The 25,365-nt window shown below is 42.2% G+C and overlaps 1 protein-coding gene across 1 annotated transcript in view; it reads left to right on the top strand.

The window, feature by feature from the left end:
- Positions 1-25,085, top strand: part of LOC105008995 (globoside alpha-1,3-N-acetylgalactosaminyltransferase 1-like) — a 26,883-nt gene extending 1,798 nt beyond the window's left edge. Inside the window, exons 2-10 of the mRNA XM_013140743.4 lie at positions 4,119-4,173; positions 7,858-7,884; positions 14,655-14,690; positions 15,367-15,501; positions 22,002-22,053; positions 22,376-22,531; positions 23,081-23,205; positions 23,330-23,492; positions 23,732-25,085. Coding sequence (XP_012996197.3) covers positions 4,119-4,173; positions 7,858-7,884; positions 14,655-14,690; positions 15,367-15,501; positions 22,002-22,053; positions 22,376-22,531; positions 23,081-23,205; positions 23,330-23,492; positions 23,732-23,932 — 950 coding nt within the window. The 3' untranslated portion in view covers positions 23,933-25,085. The remainder of the gene's footprint in view (positions 1-4,118; positions 4,174-7,857; positions 7,885-14,654; positions 14,691-15,366; positions 15,502-22,001; positions 22,054-22,375; positions 22,532-23,080; positions 23,206-23,329; positions 23,493-23,731) is intronic.
- Positions 25,086-25,365: the final 280 nt, after the last annotated feature.

Below are 25,365 nucleotides of genomic sequence, written 5' to 3'. Positions count from 1 at the left end.
AAGTTTTATTATTGTAAACATTTCAGATTTTAAAAATGAGTAGATGAATCTTTGATGATGTAATTCTTGTTAATTTACTAGTGTTCATTAGTTTTATGTGGGCTCTTTGCACTAAATCCAGCAACACTATAATTTCCACTTGTTCCCCCATTGCAACATATTATAATATACTGTACACAGGATACAAATTGCATCATAGAGCAAAAACTGTTCTATAAGATGTATTGTAGGAAATGTTCAGGAGAGTCTGTGTATGCTAGAAAATCAAAGGGCACTGTGTATTTGCAGTTATTGCTGGCATTTTACTCAGTCCATACCATTGGCCACAGTGTAACTCAATGGATATAAAATACATATTGACCTATACCGAAAAAACAATTCTATACGTGATATGGTATGGGCGGAGTAAAATGCCAGCAACAATTGCAAATACACAGTGCCCTTTGATTTTCTAGCATACACAGACTCTCCTGAACATTTCCTATGATGTTCGAGCTTGGAGAGGCTGTAGAACCTTCCGCTGGGATAGCTGATGCCTGGCAAAAGCTTGATCGCGCAGTCGTAGGGCCTGTGGGGAGGCAGTGAGAGCGCCAGTTGCTTGCTGAATACTTGCCCTATGTCGTGGTACTCGGCAGGGACACGGATCAGGTAGGGGGGTGGTGTGGTGTTCCCCTGTCTGTGCGCAGAAGGGAGACAGGCGGACTGAAGACATCGGGTGTAACACGGCGCACTACAGGTTGTGATCTGGCCTGTCACCCGATCGGTGGTGGGATTGTGCCTCACCAGCCAGGTGTGGCCTAGAATCAAAGGGACACGGGGTGAAGCGATGATGAACAAATTAACCTCCTCTGAATGGTTAACCGACAGCAGCAGACGGACAGGACAGGTCCTGTGGGTGACACACGCTAGTAACCAGCCGTCCAGAGTGGTCGCTTCTATGGCCTCCCGCAGTAGTACAGAGGTTAACCCTAGCTGTTCCACCAGTGCGGCATCCACAGCTGTCATCCGCACCGGAATCAATAAGCACTTGGCATTGAACGGACTGACCTAACACGGTGAGAGTGGCGTGTGGCGTGCAGGGACATAAGCAAGGCAGGTCAGTGGTAGTTGGGGGGCTCGCTGGTCTCCTCCCTGTGGCTAGTGAGCCCTCCGGTTTGCCGGCTGCTGGGGACAGGAGGCGAGGTAGTGGCCTGGACGACTGCAGTAAAGACAGCTGTTGCTGTTCCTCCTACATCGTTGTTCCTCCTCGTCAAGTTGGTGCTGCCCGACTTGGGCATGGGTTCCGATTCGGACGGTTTCGTCCCTCTGCTTGCGCCCTGGGCGAACGGGTGTTTGGGTTCTTCTGCCCTTCCCGTAAGAACCAGGACCCGAGCTGTCAACTGGGAAGATTGGCCCCCCCGTCTTCTCTTTCTCCTGCGCTCTGGACCCCGGTTGTCCACTTGAATGGCGAGGGATATAGCGTCGTCCAAGCCTTTGGGCTCAGGATAGGAAATCAGGTCATCCTTTAGCTGTTCACACAGCCTGTTATGAAAAACAGCCTGTAACGGTACCTCGTTCCACCCACTCTCCTCCACCAGGGTACGGAATTCAATAGCGTAAGACGCGACGCTGCATGCGCCCTGGTGTAGAGCAAACAATCTTTTGAACGCGTCCTTACCCCAAACCGGGTGGTCGAACACCTTCCTCATCTCAGCTTTGAAAGCAGCGTAGGACTGGGTGGTCAGACTCTGTCGCTCCCAAACTGAGTTGGCCCACTCCAATGCTTTGCCACGTAGCAGACAGGACTCACGTTTGCCAGAGGAAACCTACCCCAACACTTCCAAGTCTATTGGTGTTGTACATCTCAAAGCACCTGCCAGTGTTGTATTCCTTGATATAATGTTTTCCTTTTGACTTTATAAATCAAATTTTGAACTACACTAATACTAATATTTACCGGTCAGGTATCAATATGTTTTTTGATATAACTTAATTGACCACCCGGAACAACCACTTAGCTTTTGCTTGCCACCGATGACATCATTGCCAAATAACAGAGCCATTGTGTGGTGACTACGGAAGATACAACCCCATTTCCAAAAACATAATATAAATGCAAATAAAAATAGAGTGCAAATATGTGAAAATAATTAATCCCTGTATTTAATTGAAAATAGTACAAAACAACATAAAGTGTTGAGACTGAGAAATATTATTGGAAAAATACATTTTTGAATTTGATGCCAGCAATATGTTTCAAAATAGTTGGGGGCCATGTTTACCACTGTGTTGTATAACCTCTTCTTTTAACAACACTGTAAGCATTTGGGAACTGAGGAGACCAATTACTGTAGTTTGAAAGTGGAATGTTGTCCTATTCTTGCAGCTTCTCAACAGTTCGGGGTCTCCTTTGCTAAATTTGTCATTTCATAATGCGCCAATGTTTTCAGTAGAGGACAGGTCTGGAATGCAGGCAGGCCAGTTTAGCCCACGGACTCTTTTACACCAGAGCCATGCTGTTGTGATATGTGCAGAATCTGGTCTGGTACTGTCCTGCTGAAATATGCAAGGCATTCCCTTAAAAAGGCATCATCTGGATGACAGAATATGTTCTTCCAAACCTGTATATATTGTTCAGCATTAATGGTGCCTTCACAGATGTTCAAGTCTCCCATACCATGTGCACTGATGCACCCCCATACCATCACAGATGATGGCTTTTGAACTGTGCACTGATAACTAGCCGGGTGGTCCCTCTCCTCTTTAGCCTCGAAGATGCGGCGTCCAAGATTCCCAAAAATAATCTCAGATTTTGATTTGTCAGAGCACAGGACAGTTTTCCACATCGCCTCAGTCCATCTAAAATGAGCTTGGGCCCAGAGAAGGCATTGGTGTTTCTGGATGTTGTTTATGTGTGGTTTCTTCTTTTCTTAGAGTTTCACTTGCACTTGTGGATGCTGTGACAAACTGTGTTCACAGACAATGGTTTTTGGAAGTGTTCCTGAACCCATGCGGTCCACTACAGAATCCTTTCTGTTTTTAATGGATTACTGCCTTGAGGGCCCAAAGATCATGGCCATCCAATATTGGTTGCCGCAACACTGCCAACATGAAAAACTTTTCCTCCATTCGCTTCAGTATTTTGCTGGTAGGCTATCTAGCGCATGAGCGCAAAATTATGCTTTACAATGCCGGCACACAGAGGTGGTGCGAGATTTTGGGAAGGCAGCTGCCTTCGAGTTTTATGTGCAGGAAAATCCCTAAGTGTTGTTAATTTTGTAAATGACTATTTTAGCTGGAAATGGCTGTTTTACAATTTAATATTTACGTATGTGTACAGAGGCCCATTTTCTGAAACCATCACTCCTTTGTTCCAATGGCATGTTGTGTTTGCTGATTCATGTTTATAATTTTAAAAGGCCTAATTGATCCTTAGAAAACTCTTCTGTGATTATTTTAGCACCGCTGAAGTAGCTCAACCATTGCATTTGTGGGTTCGTTTACAGGCTCAGAATGGGGAAAAATAACTTTCTTCTGAAACTTGTCAGCCTATTCTTGTTCTGAGAAATGAAGGCTATTCCATGCGAGAAATTGCCAAGAAACTGAAGGTCTCGTACAATGATGTGTAGTACTCCCTTCACAGAACAGCGCAAACTGGCTTTAACCAGTATAGAAAGAGGAGTGGGAGGCCATGGTGCACAACTGAGCAAAAAGACAAATACAATAGAGTGTCTAGTTTGAGAAACAGATGCCTCACAGGTCCTCAACTGGCAGCTTCAAAACATTAGAAGTAATATATTGATCAAAAGGATGATATTCAGATCTATTGGGTACCTGCACTCATTAAAATACTTTTTAAAAATTGAAATCATTAAAATAAAAGGAAAACCTCAACATTTACTAAGCTAATCAAAGGTAGGTTTGCTCCAGTCTGACTGATGCACCTGTGTGTGTGTGTGTGTGTGTGATACAAGCTACAGTTTTATTTCTTATTTCAACCTTTCCCCATTATAAGAGTGATATACACAACTTTGAATTACATTATGTATTTAGGAGAATGTTCCTCTCCAACTCATATTGGAAGGAAGAAATACATACAGTATTGCACACTTAACAATGCTTCCTTTTTCTATCAACAGAACAACTACATTGCCTGCTTTTTGTAGTAATAGCTGGTGGGATAATTATTTTCTGGTAAGGACATTTGAGAAGCCTGTATTTTACTCAGGTTGTAATCGTTTTTATATCATTATGATTGTACACTGTTACAAATGTCAAGGTGTTTATAGTTGTTTCAACAAATAATATATTATTATTTAGTTCCATAGCTTTTTTTGTTAAATCAAATGGTTGTTTACAAATGTTATCTGAATGTAACTTTTTTAAGTTTGCTTAACTTGTGTGTCATATGTTTGTACGATTAGAAATCATTATATGGTTATATTCCCTAAATGCATAGAATTAGTTCATAAATAATTGTATATGATGTTAACATATGATTCAAGTTGACATAATACTATTCAATGATGGGACACTACTAGCTTATCCCAAACACATAAAGGTAACCGCTGTTAACAACCTTATTCCACAAACTATTTCAATGCATAAGGTCATGGAAATTCCATCTATGGCTTCCTTTTATGTTCCTGCACTTGTCACACTAAGAACGTATCACATCCCCACATGATCATGCAACAGGCTAAACAGGGCAATGCTTGAAAATCAAATTCCTGTTAGTATGTTATCTCTGGATTAAAATGATGTTCCAAATGTTTAAATTGAGTTTATAACTGGTAAGGGACTTTGATATTTGCACTTAAATATACAAAGCCTACTTTCCCAGTTGAATTAAAACATACACATTCATCAATAAAAAAATTCTTGGCCATTAAAACAAACTGATCCAAGGGGGTCGGTTATATCATAATCCAGGAAATAACCCAACATTAACTATTTTGGATGTTTATCTCCACCTTCTGCCAAGAAAAGATTACTTAGTGAACTCACTGACTGAGCATCATTTTCTACATCAGACAATTTGGATTGAGAATGACAGGACTCAGTGTATGAAGGATTTCTGTGTTGATCTCAACTTTAGCCAGCTAATTACTAGGCCTACTCAGCCAAATCTGAAGGATCCTGATAAGTAACCATGTATTGGTTTAAACAGACAAACACACCAGAGCGATAACTTGCCAGTCATGTTTTTCCTCTGGATATTATAGACCATTGTCCTATTGGTTGTCATTGATGTAAGGATGCCTAGAGCTAAGCTTTGCTTGGTAACTAAAATGAACTACACAATCGTTTGCAATTTGTGCTGGATATTTGTGCTGGATATGTGCTGGATATTCACCATAGTGACCTGAAATATACTTCAGCTACTGTATATCAGAGCTTGAATCAACCTAAAGTTACTTCTCACATTTCAGAATCAATGCATAACACAGGTATGAAATGCTAGATCAGATTTCTTCGTAAATACACTGTCTGATTGTAAAGGAAATCCAGGTAAATTTGGGAAAACTGTTAAAAGCTTAACATTTTTTTATACATTTTTCTCTTCCAGAGCACATACAGTCAGCTGATTATTATGGATAAAAAGTCTATAATTGATGCATTTAATCACTATTTTATTTTGTCAGGGTTCTTTTTGAAAGAGCAACTGTTCCTACTTCCTGTGGGATGGAGCAAGGTGCAGTTGTTGCTCTATATGACATCCCAAAAAACGTTGATCAATGTTTATGTTTTCTCCTATTTACTGAGGGTGAGGTCCTGGATGCGTTGCTAACTATTGACACAAGGAAACCCACTGGGGCAGATAAACTGGAGAAGGCTTTATTTGTACAGTATATGCAGCAACACTTATTGATAGCTCAGTGGCCCATATTTTTAATCTAAATCTAAACTCTGGAATTATTCCACATGTATAGAAAGTTGCTCATGTTCTACCACTCATTATATTCGACTGCAACATCTGTAAATCAAGCCAATGCCAATTTAGAGTCTGATTTCCAAGCATTACAGGAGTCCCTGTTTGAACAAATATATTATATTCTTTAGATCGCTAAATAAATAACTAATCGCTAAATCCTTTTCTAATTGCTAGTTACAATTGCTGACACTAATTGCAACTTAAAAAGACAGAGGTGTGGGAAATTTACCTTTAATTGCCATTTTCGCCTGTGTGTGTCACCTTGTGTGCCTGTAACAAGGCCAAACATTCAAGGGTATGTAAACTTTTGATCAGGGCCATTTGGGTGATTTCTGTTATCTTTATGATTTAAAAAGGAGCCAAACAACTATGTGAGAATAAATGGCTTCATGTGATCACTATCCTTAAATAAAAGGCAGTTTTTAGCATGATCAGTCATTTTTCATTTTCATTTTCAAAATATTATAATTTCTGCCAGGGTATGCAAACTTATGAGCACTGTAACAGCAGCTCTTCTAGCTGCCGACAGCTTGGTTATACAACGCCATTTTTACGCACATCAACAGTCTTGTAGTCCATATCTACTTTTCTGTTTCTTAATTTACAAAATGCAAACATTAAACATACTTGAGACCGTGAATATCCAACTTGTGGTAAAAACTGTATGCGTTCCCACACCAAGCCCCAGTCCCTCTATGTGTAAAACACCGGTTTAAAAACACTGTGCACATACTGCCCCCACCTGGTGACAACCCGAAATACATATACAGTATTTTATTCAACTGCAACATCTATATAAATCAAGCCTTTGCCAATTTACAGTCTGATTTCCAAGCATTACAGGAGTCCTTATTTGATCTTAAATCACTGCTAAATGCAAAAAAAACTAAACAAATTATATTCTGTAGATAAATCACTCAGATCTAAAGATCAGCTTTTTTTTTTTAAATACCCATCACTAAGTTAATAAAGAACTTGAAAGTGAGGGTTATATTCTTATAGTATAATGGAGCCTGCTTGTCTCTGGCAAACATTGTCATTTTTTGTTTATGGGCATATAATCTATATACAAGCAGCAGCTTCCACACTTAAAGCATTAGATGCTGAATTTCACTGTCCTTTGCTTTATATCAGGATAGCTATAGGACTCATCTGTGCTCTTTGTATGAAAATATTGCATAGCCCTCTCTATGTAAGAAGAGAGAAGCCCTCTCTTATTTACAAGGCACTCCTGCAGACAGGTGGAATAAACTAATGACCTGCCTGTTTAACTGAAGATACACATCCTTCTGATCTGGATCTTTGGTTGGGCCAACTTCAAATGTTTTATTCAGGTAAAACTAGTTGAGTAAACAAAAATAACCATGGAACCAGCTTAAAATAATACTTTGATAAATAATGCTGAATTTAATTTACAGCACAGATCATCAACTTGATTGGGCCAATTTCTGTTGAAGCGGATGATCAGGGGGCCTTAATTATAGTAATTTGTGCACTGCAAATAACAACTACCCAAAAATCGGTTTCATGAGAAGAGAATATAAATTTTTTTGTTTGGAAATGTTATATTGTAGGAATAATTCAAAATATTTTCTAAATTAAAGTACATTTTTGCTGGTGATTATAGAACATAGAGTTCAAAATGTTTGGACCATGACCCATTTGACAATTTTTTTGTTGACTGATTTGTAGTAATATATCATTATACATCTATATTAAAAATTTTCTATGATATACTATGTAGAAAAATAGAACAATGTTCTTTTACCCTTGTCTGATGCAGTGCCAAAATCTTAAGGAGCCAATGATACTCACTAGCGGGACAGTTTTGGCCTGCAAACCCCTGTTACAAACCCCTGTTACAAACCCCTGTTACAAACCCCTGTTTTACCTTTGAGTTTGTGTTACTGACTTTCTTTGTATCTATTCTGTTCTGATCCCAGGTTGGTCTCTACACCTGCATCTCTCCGGTAAGAAAACATTTATTGCAGTGCTTGTTGAAAGCTGTGCTCTTACATGGGTAAATGTCAAATGGGTTATGGCTGCACTTGGTATTATGACGTTAGATCAGTGTGTCAGGACATTTAGATTAGATTCAACTTTACTGTCATTGAACAGTTTGAGTACAGTACAACGAAATGCAATTAGCATCTAACCAGAAGTTCAAATAGGGTAGGGCAGGATAAGTATTAAGCATAATGTACAAGTGGGGAATGAATAGTTGTGCGACGAGGCAAATGCAATAAAATGTATGACTGTGCAGTCAAGGAAATTGGAGGTGTAAGGTAGAATGTGCAACTGAAATGCAGGGATAGCAGCAATGAGGTTCCCAAGATAGGCATGTAAATGTAACATCTGAAAACGTCCTTATCAAACTTTGCAAGGCTGAGTCAGAGTGCATTAGTACAAGGGAGTGGTGCAACAAGGTCCCAGGTAGCACTAAGTGGTGTGCGGGTGGGAATAGTCAGTTTATTACATCAAAACATGGTTCTCAAATGTCCATCAAACACCTCTGCTTATCTCACACAAGGTTACATCTTTATTGCTTTGCTTTTAAATAACCTCTACCATAAAACAACCCTTTACAAAGGTACACCTGTCAAACTCGAAAAGGAAGGTTTTGAGTGAGGAACAGAAGGGTTATAATTAAAATAGCACTGCAAATTGAACGCTTCTGTTCCTCACTCAAAACTTTCCTTTTCTACTTTTTTGGAAAGGAAAGAAAAAGGTGCAGTTGTCTGTTAATATTTTCCGGAGCTGTATATAAATCAAAAATTATAGCAAAAATGTACAAATATATACATAACAACAGTGACTAGAAGCAATTCCAGAAAATGTAGAAATGGGAAAATGGCCAGTATGAATAGAATTCTTAAATATTATAAATACAGTTAGGTCTGGAAATATTTGGACACTGACACAATTCTCATAATTTGGCTCTGTACGCCACCACAATGGATTTGAAATGAAACAACCGAGATGCAAATTAAGTGTAGACTTTCAGCATTAATTCAAGGAGTTGAACAAAAATATTGGATGAAATGTTTAGGAATTGCAACCATTTTCAGAGTAACCTAATTTCAGTGGCATGCTCGATCAGGTTGAGATCAGGTGATTGACTCAGCCATTGCAGATTATTTCACTTCTTTGCCTTAAAAAACTCATGGGTTGCTTTCGCAGTATGTTTTGTGTCATTGTAAATCTATAAAGTGAAGCGCCGTCTAATCAACTTTGCTGAATTTGGCTGAAACTGAGCAGACAATATATCCCTATACACTACAGAATTAATCCAGCTGCATCTGTCTTCTGTCCAATCATCAATAAACACTAATGACCCAGTGCCTTTGGAAGCCATGCATGCCCACGCCATCACACTGCCTCCACCATGTTTTACATGTGTGGCATGCTTCGGCTCATGAGCCGTTTCAAGCCTTCTCCATACTTTTTTCCTCCCATCATTCTGGTACAGGTTGATCTTTGTTTCATCTGTCTAAAGAATGCTGCTCCAGAACTGTGCAGCCTTTTTCAGGTGTTTTTTGTCAAAGTCTAATCTGGACTTTCTATTCTTGAAGCTTATGAATGGTTTGCACCTTGTGGTGAACCCTGTGTATTTGCTCTTGTGCAGTGTTCTCTTTATGGTATACATGGATAATTATATGCCTACCTCCTGGAGAGTGTTCTTCACTTGGCTGGATGTTGTGAAGGGGTTTTTCTTTACTATGGAACGGATCCTATGATCATCCACCACTGTTGTCTTCCGTGGACGTCCAGGCCTTTTAGTATTGCAGAGCTCACCAGTGTGTTCATTTTTCTCTCAGAAGGTATCGAACTGTTGATTTGGCCACTCCAAAGGTTTTTGCTAGCTCTCTGATGGATTTTTGTTTTTGTTTCACTTGCATTGAAAGCTCCTTTGACCGCATGTTGTGGGTTCACAGCAACAGCTTCAAAATGCAAATGCCACACATGGAATCAACTCCAAACCTTTCACCTGCTTAATTGATGAAGAAATAATGAAGGAATAGCCCACACCTGTCCATGAAACCGCTTTTGAGTCAATTGTCCAATTACCTTTGGTCCCTTGAAAAAGAAGGGGCTTGTAACAACTCGTCGCGGTGTAGTGTTGGAGGAACCAGGCGCAGGCAGTACTCTCGTTCGTGGGTTTTTATTAAAACAACAAACAAACCAAACACGAACGGAAAACGAAACTAACTACTGATGAAAATAAAGTGCGCGACAACACGTCTTAACAATCAACATTCAACAGTAATTTAACAACACTCACCGGTATACTAACAGACAGCAACAATGACAAGCAACAGCAACAATGATCCACAATGTGGGGAGCAGAGGGGAAACATATATACACATACAAACGAGCTAGATTGGGACCTGGTGTGGAAGATGGGAAACATGTGACAGTCCGGGATGTGTTCGTGAGAATATGGGAACTTGTGGAAATATGGCACGGTGGCGCTGCTGCTCACCGCACCATGACAGGGCTACATATTAAAGAGATGTAATTCCTAAACCTTCAATTTGTATGTGAATATCCTCAAATTGAAGCGGAAAGAGTTTAAGCCCCTATTCATTATTTCACTGTAACTTAAATATATTTTGGTAAACAGACAAAATAACAAAACTTGTGTCAGTGTCCAAATATTTCTGGACCTAACTGTATGTGTTATAGTGCTAATCTGCTAATGTTTATTAAATGTACATAGAAAGTGACCAGAGCATATGAAGTGTTCATGTGATCAATAGATCAATGTTGCTGGTTGAGGAGCCTTATGGTCTGGGAGTAAAAACCGTTTGTTAGTCTGGAAGTGTGTGACCTGATGCTCCGATAACATCTACCATGTGGCAGCAGTGTGAACAGACCATAGCCTGGGTGGCTGTTGTCTTTTACGATGTTCCGTGCTTTCCTAAGGCATCGTGTATGGTAGATGCCTTGCACGGAAGAGAGATTGCAGCCAATGAAGTGCTCCACTGACCTCACCACCCTCTGGTGGGCCTTGCGGTCAGCAGCGGAGCAGCTGCCATACCAGACAATAACACAGCATGAGAGAATGCTCTCAATGGTGCATTGTAAACGTTGGTGAGAGTTTTTGCGGACATGCCAAACTTCTTGTGTCTCCTCAGGAAGTCTAGGCGCTTTTGGGCAGTTTTTACCACGGAGTCTCTTACCTCTCTGTATTTGGTCCCATCGTTCTTGGAACTGAGACCCAGGATGGTGGTGTCGTCCACAAACTTAAGTATGAAGTTGGAGCTGTGTGTGGCCATGCAGTCATGTGTGGACCGGAAGTACAGGAGGGAAATTAGTATGCAGCATTGAGGGGCTCCAGTGCTCCTCAATGTGCAGAGGAGGTGAGGTTGGCCATCCTCACCACCTGGGGTTTACTCGTCAGGAAGTCCTGAATCCAGTGGCAAAGGAAGGTGTTTAGACCCAGGGTTCTGAGCTTGGGAACGGGCAGGCACAATAGTGTTGAATGCTGAGCTTTAGTCCATGAAGAGCATCCTCACGTATGTGTTACCCTTTTCCAGATGAGAGACACAGGTGTGTGTAGTCAGGGCAATGTTATCTTCCGTAGATCTGTTGGGGTGGAATGCAAATTGCAGGGGGTCCAAGGTCTCAGGAATGAAGGAGCAGATTTGGGTTCTGACCATGACTACAGGGCGGTAGTCATTCAGGCAGGCGATAGAAGATTTCTTCAGTAAAGGGACAATCGTGGTCTGTTTGAAGCAGGACGGGAATGCTGGTTGAGACAGGGAGGGGTTGAATATAAGGGTGAAAACCCCCTGAGAACACCGGCCTGGAACGCCATCTGGCCCTGGTGACTTCCGTTGGTTAACTCTTTTAAAGGTTGTCCTCACATCAGCCGTGGCTAGGGACAGAGTGCAGTCTTCCTGGTCCTCACTGGAGGAATTGTGTTGGTCGCCTTAAACCGTGCATAGAATATGTTGAGCTTATTGGGGAGAGAAGCGGCAGACTGGGCACCACACCACATTTGTCTGTTGTCAGAGCCGTGGTAGTTAGACTTGAACTTATCCCTGCATTCTCTTTTTCCATCTCCGATAACCTTCCGTAGGTCAAATCTGGATCTTTTCAAAGCCTCCAGTTCCCCAGACCTATAGGCAGAGATCCATGCCCTGAGCTTAGCATGGACATTACCATTAACCCAGGGCTTTTGGCTGGGGAAATTCCTGACCCTCTGGCTTTCACCATTGATGCACTTGGCGATATGGGCTGAGACAACGTCTATGTTTTCATCAATGTCCCCATCAATGTCCCCATCAACTGCAATGCAAAACATCTGCCAGTCTGTGGTCATCTGCCAGTCTTTGGTCTTACTCGTCATAGGTCTTCTAGTATGCACGTTGTATCCACCTGCAGGGGTATGTAGACATGCTGTGATTATAGTGGGGCTGAATTCTCGCGGAGGGTTGAAGGGCTGTACTTTTACAGTGATGAGCTCCAGGTCTGGTGAGCAGTGTGTTGAAAGTACTGCAACATCCGAACGCTAGCGAGAGTTAACCAGTATGCAGAACCCCTCGTCTCAACGCTTACCTGATTCCGAAGTTCTGTCCTGCTGGTAGATAGAAAAACCAGCTGCGGTGATGGCCGAGTCAGGCACCATAGGATTTAACCAGGTCTCAGAAAATGCCAAAACGCAACAGTTCGCAATGTCCCACTAGAAGCAAACCCCTTAAAAACAATGGATCCCCTTCAGTCACCCATCCTTGGATAACCCCTTTTCCTTGAGATGCATTGATCTCTGGACTCCTTAGCACACACACACACACAAACACACACAAAATGCACACAAAAAATACACTGTTTTAAACATAAGACTAATAAGACCCCTTTAGTACCAAGGAACACTTACACAGATTATGGGAAGGTTCTAAACCCTTCCAGAATGACCAACTTGAAGACACCTGTTCAAGGTAGTTCAGAAACGTTTCACATAAATCACTCTTATCTGCAAAATTGGAATCTGCGCATTCTATTTCTAACTTTTCTTTCATCTTTTTCTAAAAGTGTTAGAAATGTTAGTTGTTTATAAAAATAGATAGACATTGTGTTGCCATGGTTATTACATTTTGGCCACTTTGTGTAACAAAAAAATCAAGGTCAATGGAAAGAGCGTTTTGCCCTTGAAGCTAAGCACAATGTTTGGCACAAGCCTAACAGTGCACATCATCCTTAGAACACCATCCCTAATGTGAAGCATGATGGTGGCAGCATCATAATTTTGGGAATGCTTCTCTGTGTCAGGGCCTGATCGTAGAATGATAATTCGACCTAGATTCATAATTGGTTGAAATAACACCTACCCTGAGTTGTTCCTGAAGGCCGTTATTCACCTCTGTCTCAGCCTGGAATTCTTAGCGAAATCCAATTTCATTAACGGAAACTGTGCATCCTGAGCTACAAAAGCTGCATTGCAAGTGTAAAAAAAAAAAAAAAAACATGAAACCAGGCAAGCCTTGTTAACAAGGGGGACGCAGTCAGTCACTCACTCACTCACTCAGTAAGAGATATTCTTCTTGGACGGCTCCCGCTTACGCGGTCCTGCAAAAATCCCTTTTTTCTAAATTCAGTAATCTGCTGCACTAGCATCCATTTCTTTTTGCCTGGATGCTGACAAAACAGGAGGCAGAAATTGGTGACTTCAAACTGGCACCATGCAAACTATGTTCTGTAGCCACCAAACACCGCCTCTGTTATTCGGCAAGGATGTCATCACTAGCTAGCGAATGCAGAGTGGTTGTAGCGGGTTGTCAATAGTTACGAAAATGCAGATTGATACCATTGTGAACAAAACTGACCGATAAACATAGGAAGCATCAGTGCTGTTGAAAGTATGATTAATATAGCAAAGATTCTAACATTATTTTGAGGAATACAAGATTCTACGTTTTAGTTGCAAGTGTTTTGGATTTGGTTTCCGCTTGCAATGCAACATTTCTGGCCTTTGACGCACAATTAATGAATTTGGACAATGCTGATATTGCTAATTCCAGGCTGTGACAGAGTTATATAATAATAATAATGGGTTGTGGTGAAAGATTACTTAAGGTAAGCACTATTAAACCCAAATATGAATTTAGGTCGAACTGTTCCTCTATTAATAAAGGTCTTTGCATCAGGGCTTGGAAATTTGTGACAATTGAGGTCAAAATAGACAAGAGGTAAGGTAAGAGAAATCCTGGAAGATAACCTGAGAGAGACAGGGAATGGCCACTGTACCAATGCTCTGGGCCCTTGAGGGCATTTTATTTAAGTGGGTGGCAGGGGAAGAGAGGGGCAAATCAAAAGCAAACGAGCCACACTCCTGGGGTGGCTTCTGAATCTACGAGGCAGTCTCCCAGTGGCGGTTAGGAGGAACGGAATATGGATGGGAGGGGAAGAAAACAGTCTTGTATCAGATATTTGAACTGCCTTAGGTACCAATGTTTCTAACTTAAGTTTTCTTTGCAAGACTATGACCATCTTAGTTTAAGTGTTACATTTTTTGACTGGTCTCTCTCTCTCTCTGTCTATCCGTCAGTCTTACTTTAAGCCTTCCTTTGAGAAGGGTTTAACATGGCTCCAGGTACAGCAACAGATTTTGCTCAGTGTAATTGCTGCCTGTCAACTACTGCACAACCTGTACCACACTGTTCTCTATTTAGTGTCAATAGCTTAACCCGAGGGAAGTCCCTTCCTGTAAGAAATAAATCCACTCCTGTTTTTCAGTTTGCAGACCAAGCAAGCCATGCTTATGGAACCAGTGTAAGTGACTGCAAATGCAGACATTGGCACCACATTATAGCTTTTTGTATCATTGTATTCTATATTGACGCCATTCATAGATTGCATGTTATGTCACAATACAGTTCTGAATGTTTGGGCTGATGACCAACTGAGAATTTGAAACAATGCTTCCTCAATGGAAGCTGATAAAGATTTGGCTTGAAAATACAATACCACCCCTAAAGGCAAATATTTGACAGAGGTGCAATCCGCGAATAAGTTATGAGGAGGTGTGGTAAATGTTTGATATACTACAACTAAGAATTGTTTATAGGCACAATGCATAGTGGATACAGACCTTAGCACAGTTCTTACGGTAGCTGTGGTTTATTATCCATGTAACAAACATTGCATGTGCTCAGGCCTGAGAACAGCTATTATAGCTGATCCATAGTCATTGTCAACATGGGCAGAGGAAATTCAGCGGAGCAGAAGATTTCAGCATCTAAAAATACATGTTCTAAAATTATTAAACATGTTTGACTCTGCTTTTGTGGCTAATTCAGTAAACAAAACGTAGCGAGACAGAAGTGCATAAAAATCAGATCAGAATATTGCCACTGCGGTCTAAGAGTACGCTACACTTCCTCTAGTGGATACGTTTCAGTCTGGGGGGGATATTATTATTGTGTTTATTATTATTTTTATTATTCAGGAGGACTGACGTGCTGACTGTAACCCCATGGCTGGCTCCTATTGTCTGGGAGGGGACCTTTGATCCCCAGGTCATAGATGAGGCCTTCAGGTCCTACAACCTCACCATTGCCACCACTGTGTTCGCTGTGGGAAAGTAAGTCACAGAGCAAACAGCATGCATTTACATATAATGTGTAATAGTTATATCATACCAGTGATACTGTTTGAAAGGAATCGGTCAGCTCCACAGAATGGCTATTGCTCCTTTTAGATTAACCCTTTGTTTTATGAATTGTAACAGGCTGTCTGACACATTTTTGTAATCTATGACATGTACCCTAATGGTCAAAAGTTTTAGAACACTCCGTCTTTTCAATTTTTATTAAGTTTAAGCAGTTCACTGGACTTTCAATGTATGCAGTTTAAGTCAAGTGAATCACCTGAAATGGTACAAAGGTAACCGATAAATTGCCAAGGATTTAAAAAAGTTAATGTTAACAAACACTGAAAATGTATGTACAAATGTAATAGTGATAATAAATTCTTTTTTCAGGGAACACATAATGGGTTAACTTACAGCTGTTCTGCAGCAATTTAATTAAATAAAGCCTTGAAAGTTGATGCTAACAATTCCTACAGGTGTCCAAACTTTGGTTGATTACTTCCAAACCATCTGTCTGTTTTAAAGCAGTGTTAGCAAAGCCTGTGTTACTATACACTCTTAAGCAATTTTTTTACTGCAGGAAGTAATACACTCACTTAAAGGATTATTAGGAACACCTGTTCAATTTCTCATTAATGCAATTATCTAATCAACCAATCACATGACAGTTGCTTCAATGCATTTAGGGGTGTGGTCCTGGTCAAGACAATCTCCTGAACTCCAAACTGAATGTCAGAATGGGAAAGAAAGGTGATTTAAACACTTTTGAGCGTGGCATGGTTGTTGGTGCCAGACGGGTCGGTCTGAGTATTTCACAATCTGCTCAGTTACTGGGATTTTCACGCACAACCATTTCTAGGGTTTACAAAGAATGGAGTGAAAAGGGAAAAACATCCAGTATGAGGCAGTCCTGTGGGCGAAAATGCCTTGTTGATGCTAGAGGTCAGAGGAGAATGGGCCGACTGATTCAAGCTAAAAGAAAAGCAACTTTGATTGAAATAACCACTTGTTACAACCGAGTCAGAATATGGCGTAAACCGAATGAGAACATGGATCCATCATGCCTTGTTACCACTGTGCAGGCTGGTGGTGGTGGTGTAATGGTGTGGGGGATGTTTTCTTGGCACACTTTAGGCCCCTTAATGCCAATTGGGCATCGTTTATATGCCACGGCCTACCTGAGCATTGTTTCTGACCATGTCCATCCCTTTATGACCACCATGTACCCATCCTCTGATGGCTACTTCCAGCAGGATAATGCACCATGTCACAAAGCTTGAATAATTTCAAATTGGTTTCTTGAACATGACAATGAGTTCACTGTACTGAAATGGCCCCCACAGTCACCAGATCTCAACCCAATAGAGCATCTTTGGGATGTGGTGGAACGGGAGCTTCGTGCCCTGGATGTGCATCCCACAAATCTCCATCAACTGCAAGATGCTATCCTATCAATATGGGCCAACATTTCTTGTTGAATCAAAGCCACGTAGAATTAAGGCAGTTCTGAAGGCGAAAGGGGGTCAAACACAGTATTAGTATGGTGTTCCTAATAATCCTTTTGGTGAGTGTATGTTGCTATTATATATTGATCATAGCACAACAGCTTAAAATCCCATTTTAACACTGATTGAATTATGCAAGTCAACTGTGAACAGATGACTTTGCGTCGAGTGGCTGTAAGAAAGCCATTGCTAACACAGTAAAATAAGAAAAAGTGGATTGCCCGGGCCATGAAGCATCGCTAGTGGACAAATGTAACGATTAATAAAACATTTTAATCTCTGGTTCATCATGTAGGGTTTTTGTATGCCGTTCATCATGTAGGGTTTTTGTATGCCGTTGAGTAGGTGAAAGGGTGGTTCCTCAGCATGTGACACTGTTTTTTTCCCCCTGTTGTCAGACTTAAATAGGCAATAGCCCACGGCAATTAGCGTTATTGCCCAAATTGTACCCAGGCAATTATCACCCCTCACTGAATGCATGACATCAATGGATGAATGCATGATCCTCCCAGATGAATGATAGTCTTGGTTGAAATTTAATTAAATATAATTTTTCCATGACCTGTCATAGATGTGTGGTGGTGTGCAGGAAAGGGAGCCAAATGCAGAAGTAAAACAAAGTAATTTTCCAAAAATCGAAAGGAGAAACAACTGAACACAATCCGAACAAAATCCCCAAAAGAAGGGAAGCGTCAAAGCGCAAACAAATGGATTACGTGTTCTGTAAAGCACTCTACACTACATCCAACATAGAACAATACCACACAAAGACGCCCAGAAACACAGGAACCTTATATATGCAACCTAATGAGGGAATGGACACCAGGTGCGTGCAATAACAAGACATGACCGTGCCGTGGGAGAAGGAGCGGCGTGACTAGAAGGCCGGCGATGACGCACACCGAATACCACAACGCGCATCCTTGTTACAGTACACCACCACAACCCCCCCCACATGTGTGGCTCCGGTGGACGCCGCGCAGGATGCCAATCTGGAGAAACTCAGGATCAAGAACATCCACCGCCGGCACCGAGCAACGCTCCCCCGGGCCATACCCCTCCCACTCCACCAGGTACTGCAGGCCGCCCCCCCAGACAGAGTACGCCGGGCCCCCCTCGATGTCCAGAGGGGGCGTAGGGACCTCCCGCACCTCAGACTGCTGGAGGGGACAAGCCACCACCGGCCTGACGAGAGACAGATGGAACGAGGCATTAATCCTGTAATCAGGGGGAAGTTGTAATCTATAGGTTAACTCGTTCACTCTCCCCAGGACTTTGAAAGGCCCCACAAACCGCGGCTTCCGGCAGGGCAGGCGGAGAGGAAGGTTCCAGGTCGAGAGCCAGACCCGGTCGCCCACAGCGTAGACCGGGGCGTCGCTACGCCGGTGGTCAGTAGCGGACTTCTGGCGGTCCCAGGACATTGTTTCTGACCGGGGCCCTCAGTTCACGTCTCGGGTCTGGAAGGCCTTTATGGGCCGTTTGGGGGTCTCGGTCAGCCTCACCTCTGGGTTCCACCCCGAAGCTAATGGGCAGGTGGAGCGTGTGAACCAAGACCTGGGGATGTTCCTGCGGTCTTATTGCCAAGACCGGCCTGGGGAGTGGTGAGAGGTCCTGCCCTGGGCAGAGTATTCCCAGAATTCACTCCGCCACTCCCTTCCAGTGTGTCCTGGGGTACCAGCCAGTCTTGGCACCGTGGCAGAGCCAGCCCGAGACCGGGGCTCCGGCGGTGGACGACTGGTTAAACGACTAGCCATAGTCTTAGAAAATACCAGCGCCAAATCGTCATATTCAGAGGGAATGCGCACTGCAGAAACATTGTCTGGACTTTCCACTGAGGTCGCACCAACGGAAACGCCTAGACACCTCTCCTGACATCCCTGAGACCACCCTGTCAACACCCTCTGCGACCAGGAAATAGTTGGGTTGTGCGCCTTCCCAGCTGCGCCTGAGTCTATGAGCGCCTTATACTGAGAATTAGCAAGGAAATCGGGTAAGGCCACCAAAAGTTGTCGCAGCGAGCCCTGACTCGGTGTAATTCATCAAATGTAAATTCATCAAATGTAAATACAAAATTTAAATCTATAACATTATTCATGAAATGAAATATCAGACATTCTTTAATAATCACCAGTTCAACAAACGTATTACACAGTCACTGTTTTAATACTAGGAAAGAAAGAGAAACTAAATGGCACGCACATCCTATCCCATCTCACTTTGAATTTTCTCTACTTATTTTCATGAAGATTAATATTCTACAAATATATATATTTTTGGCTAAATATTTGTTCACAAAGTGGTACACCAACTATATTCTTTACTGCTAGAGCTATGCATTGGCATTGAAATCAACTTGATAGCCTAGGGTGACAATTTTGACATTACTTACTCATGTCAACAATAGACAATTCATGTCACCTATAGATTGGCTGTCAAATTATTTAATATTTTTTACATTTGTAGGGCCTAATAAACAAACCGAAATACTATAGCCTGTGTTCTTAGAAATAATCATTCTATATTTAGTCGTTTTTTTTCTTATGACAAGATCTTCAGTACAAACACATTATTGTATTTTTTCAAATTCATTAACCATGCAAAATAAATTCTGTAATTCATTATATTTTAGACAGTTCTACTGTAAATGGTTTGATGACGACCCAGTAGATGAACTGATGCTCTGGCTGGATGGTGATGCTGCGGAGGAGAAACAGGGACAATTCCTACGCTAATGACAAAAAATGGCAATGTTCGTTTGAAATGGTTAATGTTCGTTTGAAAGGCTTAGTGGTCCTAGTACCCCATGGAGCTGGTTTGGGATGAACTGGGAAAAAGGGTGAAAGCAAGTGCATACAAAAAATTCACATATCAACAGTGAACAAAACATTATTGTAGGCACAGCCCCTCCTGTTGTTAACAGAAAGAACTGCAACAAAATGATGTATTTATTATTTTTATTTCTCACCATAGCGGTATCACTTTCCTCCCGCCTTCTGCGGCTTGGCGACATGAACATTCACATTGACTTCTCAAACTCACCTCTGATTTCACTGCTGTCCTGGACTGCTTTAATATCACCCAACATGTCAATTTCCCAACCCACATCAAGGGCCACATTCTAGACCTAATTTGCACTGTTGCCCTCAACATCACTCACATCTCCCCTTCACTATTAAACTGTGTGGACAATGTGAAACTGCACTGCCGTCACGAGGAGTCGGTGGAATCCCTGAATCCTGGAATATTCAGATGCATGTTTGAGACTGTGTGTGAGGGCGATTCAAGACTTCAGAGGCACTGTGACGCTCATCTTCAAAGGGACATCTAGAACTGTACAAAACAAACTGTTAGTCTGTATGTTTGAAGTGTACAGGGAGGAGATAGCCAAGCAAGTGGATGAGACATCATTTGTTGCCATAAAGGCAGATGAGACAACGGATGTCTCCTGTAAATCACAAATGGTGGTTGTGTTGCGACATGTTGCCTGACAATACAGTGACAGAGAGGTTTTTGGAGTTTGCGGAAGTCAAAGATAAAACTGGACTCAGCCTCTCTAATAGCATCAAAGGTGTGCTGGAACCACTGAAGCTGGGAGAAAAGCTGATCGCTCAGACTTATGATGGTGCGGCTGTAATGAGTGGAAACGTCCGAGGGGTACAGACACTAATGAAAAAGACACCCACATGACCGGGTTGTTCACTGCTGTGCTCACCAGCTGAACCTGACCTTCAGCAACTTTGTTCAGCAAGGATGAGCATCCTGAAGGTGTTTTTTTTGCAGATTTAACTGCTTTTGCCACCCTTTTCTCTGGCACTCCAAAGCCTGTTGCGCCACTTGCTAAGGCAACGCAGAGACGCATTCCAAGGCCACCTCTGTATGATGGAACTTGAAAATCTGTATTTACAAGTATTAAGTACATGTTTATTACAAGTGGAATATGCACATGTGCAATAAAGGCAAATGCAGTGCAAATGCCAATACTAAATGTGCAATTAAGGCAATTAGAGGAGGGCAGAAAGTTTACCAGTATTAGGTATAGTGGGATAATAGTTGTTCCACTCAAATTTCTGCTGTGCCTTTTTGACCAGGGTTGACCAGGGTTGAGGTGTTGAGGCACCAGAAGATGTCCTCAGAGATGTAGACACCTGGGGGGGGGGCTTCAGGCGGGGCGTACAGCTTAGATGTTTGCCTCTTTGTTGTCCGTGTCAAAGCGGGCATAGAACCTGTTTAACTTGTTGGTGGCTCTGGGGTTAGGGTTCTTTGGCCTGGTAGTCTGTGATGGCTTGGATGCCCCGTCACATGTATCAGGGTTCGGAGTTGTTGTAGAAGCGCTCCTCAATCTGCAGTTTGTGGTCATTCTTAGCCATCTTGATGCCCCTTCCGTGTGGAAGCCAAGGGTGGCTTAAGTGGCAAACCAACTTAGTCTGCGTGTTGATAATGCTCTCGACATCGATTTACTTAGCGGAGTTCACATAGTGTAGTGGTTCGCTATCCAACTGTCAATGTTGTCTGAAGAAACGAACCAGCCATGGGGTGATTCATGTCATTGTTTTCCTTATCAGTACAGTATAGCTTTTAGCTAGCCATCCTCAGTCTCTTTCTAATTTTATGTGTTGAATGTAGTGTAGCGAAACCCTTATACCTGTTGTTGGTTTGGATGTTAACTAATGTAGGGATGTAGTTTTGAGAACTGTGGAGTTTTGACTAATTGGTTTGACAATGCAGGAAGAAAACAGACACCACACCTCTACACATGTATTACGTGCACCCAAATCGGCTGTTTAATTTGCGTAGTAGTTAAAGACCCAGTCTATCAAATTGTAAACCGCAGATCGAATCCAGTCAGGGCAACAACATTCATCCCTTCTAATCGCAGGCCGGTAGGACTAGGCTTGTCTAGTTCCTTTTGTTTTGTTTATATTCAAAGTGCCATAATTCTGGAGGGGACTGAAGATTACTCTTTTTAATCTCTTTCCTTCCTCACAGATATACTCGTTTTCTCCGTGACTTCTTAGAATCAGCTGAGAAGCACTTCATGGTAAGAATCAACACCAATTACATTGATGAATGTCCAGCTTAATGTTAGGGAACCTAGGTCTGTATTTGTAGGGTACACAAGGTAAAGGAGGGATGACACAAGGTAAAGTTTTTTCTTTCTGTGTAACCATATAAAAAAAATTCAGGCCATGATATGCCCATTCATTGTAAAAGTGGTGCTGTTGAGACAAAAAAAGGTCCCTAAAAGTTGTCATTTATGCACAAATGTATACCCCATATCATCAAAACCACTCACATTCAAACTAAATGGCTAATTTTATGAGTCAGGAAATTCCATCAAATTAAATTCCATGTGATTCCAGGTGGGGCTGAATGTGCAGTACTACGTGTTTACTGATATGCCAAGTCACGTTCCTATCACCGTGACTCTGGGTGTCGGCAGACGACTCAACGTCGTGAAGGTGCCGAAGTTTGACCGCTGGCAGGAGATATCCCTCCGCCGCATGGAACTCATCCAGGTTACACTATTATTATTATTAAATGCATCATCTTTACTTTAGTAATACTAGTAAAAAAAATTAAGAATTAGTATTTGTAGTAGTAGTGGTGGTACTGGTAGTTGTTTATAGATGGTCTACAGATGCCCCAACTATTAGCCAAATTGCTACGGAAATCCGCTTTTGTGACTACAGCCCACAGTGTTGAGGGTTACAGACCGGTAAGGAGAGGATGTAGGGTGCATAGCAGTTAGTTGTAATGTTGTTGACAGGACTGTAGTTGCTAGGATACACTCTAAATAGAACCATCCGTGATTTATTGCTTATGAACAGGATCCTCCTTCCTGGACGCTGGGCGGTCTAGGAAGGTGGTAAACGAGCTAGTTATCGTCCAGAAGGGTGTACATTGTGGCTCTGTGGACTACATGTTTATTGTACACTTTGTGAGTTACTGAGTACAATAATACCCAGAATACACTTTGCCTGGTCTCAATCACAACACTCTGCACCGACTTATGTTCAGTAACATTAATATTGCTAACATCCACAATCCATGTATTTTGGGAGCAGACTGCTATAGAGGAATACATCCACCAGAGGGCGAACTACATCTTCTGTCTTGACGTAGACATGATCTTCCATGGCCGTGTGGGACCAGAGGCTCTGGGGAAACTGGTGGCTGCTATACACCCCTGGTAACACACACACAGAGACACACACACACACACACACACACACAGAGACACACACCCTTACATCCTTAATACGTTTTTTTTTCTTGGTTAAATGAAGGTTCATTTAGACTACAGGGTCTTACAGGTTCTACTGGGTACCCCGGAATGAGTACCCCTATGAGCGGAGGACAATCTCCAAAGCCTACATCCCCCAAGACCATGGAGACTTCTACTACCAGGCCAACATATTTGGAGGAGCAGTGGAGGATGTTCACAGACTGACCAAGACATGTAGGGAACACCTGGAGGTAAGTATTCCCACACACACACACACACACACACTTACAGACAGGCACACACAAATGGAGGCCTAGGCAAAAAGACAGGCTGGCAGACAGACATGGAGGGGCAGACAGACAGACATCCAAGCACAAACACACCCAGGCATACAGTAAGTCATCCTTCCTCTACCTCCCTCTTTCTTTTCCCCTCTCTTCCTCCCTCTCTCACTCCTTATCCCCCATCTTGTCCTGACCCCTCCCTCTAGATGGATAAGTCTGCTGGAGTGGAGGCTGTTTGGCAAGAGGAGAGTCATCTGAACTGGTACCTGTGGAAGAACAAGCCCACCAAGCTGCTGTCACCTGAGTACGTCTGGGATGACCTTAGAGGACAGGGCGCCAAGGAGATTAAACTGGTCCGCTTCTCCTCCGTCATCAAGAACAAGGCAGAGGTCAGGGAGAACCCTTGAGGGGAGAAGAGGATGAGAAGAGAAGGAAAAGAGTGTACTTGTTTTTATCAGAGCTGTGTGATGTAGTGGAGGAAAAGACAAACCCCTAATCAGATTGTGCCTTCACCATAGCGATATGGTGAAAACAAGTTGAATTTGATCAACAAAAAGGTTTGTCTTTACAATAAATTGACATGTATTGTAAAAAAAGTATTAGGATAATATCCTGCTGTTTCAGCCTCTTAATATAATACCTGGCATGCTGTCATCCTTCAATGCAGTTCTTTAATGTGTTGCTATCTCTATGTTCTGGTTACATCCGAAATAGACCTCTAGAACTCTTGATACAAATGAGCGCACTTTAGGGACAAATGTGACACACAAACCTTAAAGTGAAGAAGTGCCAGCATGGACGAATGCACTTCCTTCTCAATTGTCGAGTCCGGAGCAGCTAGATAAACAGGGCCGTCATCTCTTCAAAAGCCGTCTGATAGACTAGGCTCTGCCATAAAGTGACTTTGGTACTGGTGAAATATACACAAGACAACACTGACCCTGGTCTGGCAATGACGCGGCTAAACGTGAAGCAACGTCTTTATGATCTATCGAACTAGTTGTCTTTTTCACCTTGTGTATGGAAACAGTAGAAAGTTGCAGTCTATGATACATTTGTTTCAGTTTTTCAGACCTGGTAATTCCTTCTCAGCAACCTCAAACAAGACACCCCTATTCTGGGTAAGTGTGTCCCAAATTTTTTATGATACATAAAATTCTTCCTCTAGATCCAAGTCTTTTTCATATTCAAAGCACTTGTAAACCAGTTTAAACATACACTGCAACATTTTTAGAGCACCTTGAGGTAGTGAACTGAAGGAAACTCAAACGTGAGCATTGCGTAACTCACTGGCTGCAATATCTGTCTTGATGCATCGTCAGTAGTGTTCTTTATTGTAAATAACGGCAGGAATATTATGATTAAAATATGATGTAGAGCAGTCGAAAACAAATATTAAGATGATGTCAGACAACAGTGTTGGAGATTTATGTTGATTTGTATTTTGAATGTTTATATTGTGTACTATTGAATGTATGCAGACTATACAGCCATAACATTTTGACCACTGACAGGTGAAATGAATAACACTGATGTTGTTATCATGACACCTGTCAGTGGGTGGGATATATTAGGCAGCAAGTGAACATTCTGTCCTCAAAGTTGATGAAGCAGGAAAAATGGGCAAGCATAAGGATCTGAGCGACTTTGACAAGGGCCAAATTGTGATGGCTAGACGACTGGGTCAGAGCATCTCCAAAACTGCAGTCCTTGTGGGGTGTTCCCGGTCTGCAGTGGTCAGTACCTATCAAAAGTGGTCCAAGGAAGGAAAAGCAGTGAACTGGTGACAGGGTCAAGGCTCACTGATGCACTTGGGGAGTGTAGGCTGGCCCGTGTGGTC

Source organism: Esox lucius, chromosome 7 (assembly GCF_011004845.1).
Source record: "Esox lucius isolate fEsoLuc1 chromosome 7, fEsoLuc1.pri, whole genome shotgun sequence".
Taxonomy (NCBI): Eukaryota; Metazoa; Chordata; class Actinopteri; order Esociformes; family Esocidae; genus Esox; species Esox lucius.
The sequence above is the reverse complement of the archived record's forward strand: the minus strand, read 5'-3'. Positions and strand labels throughout refer to the sequence as shown.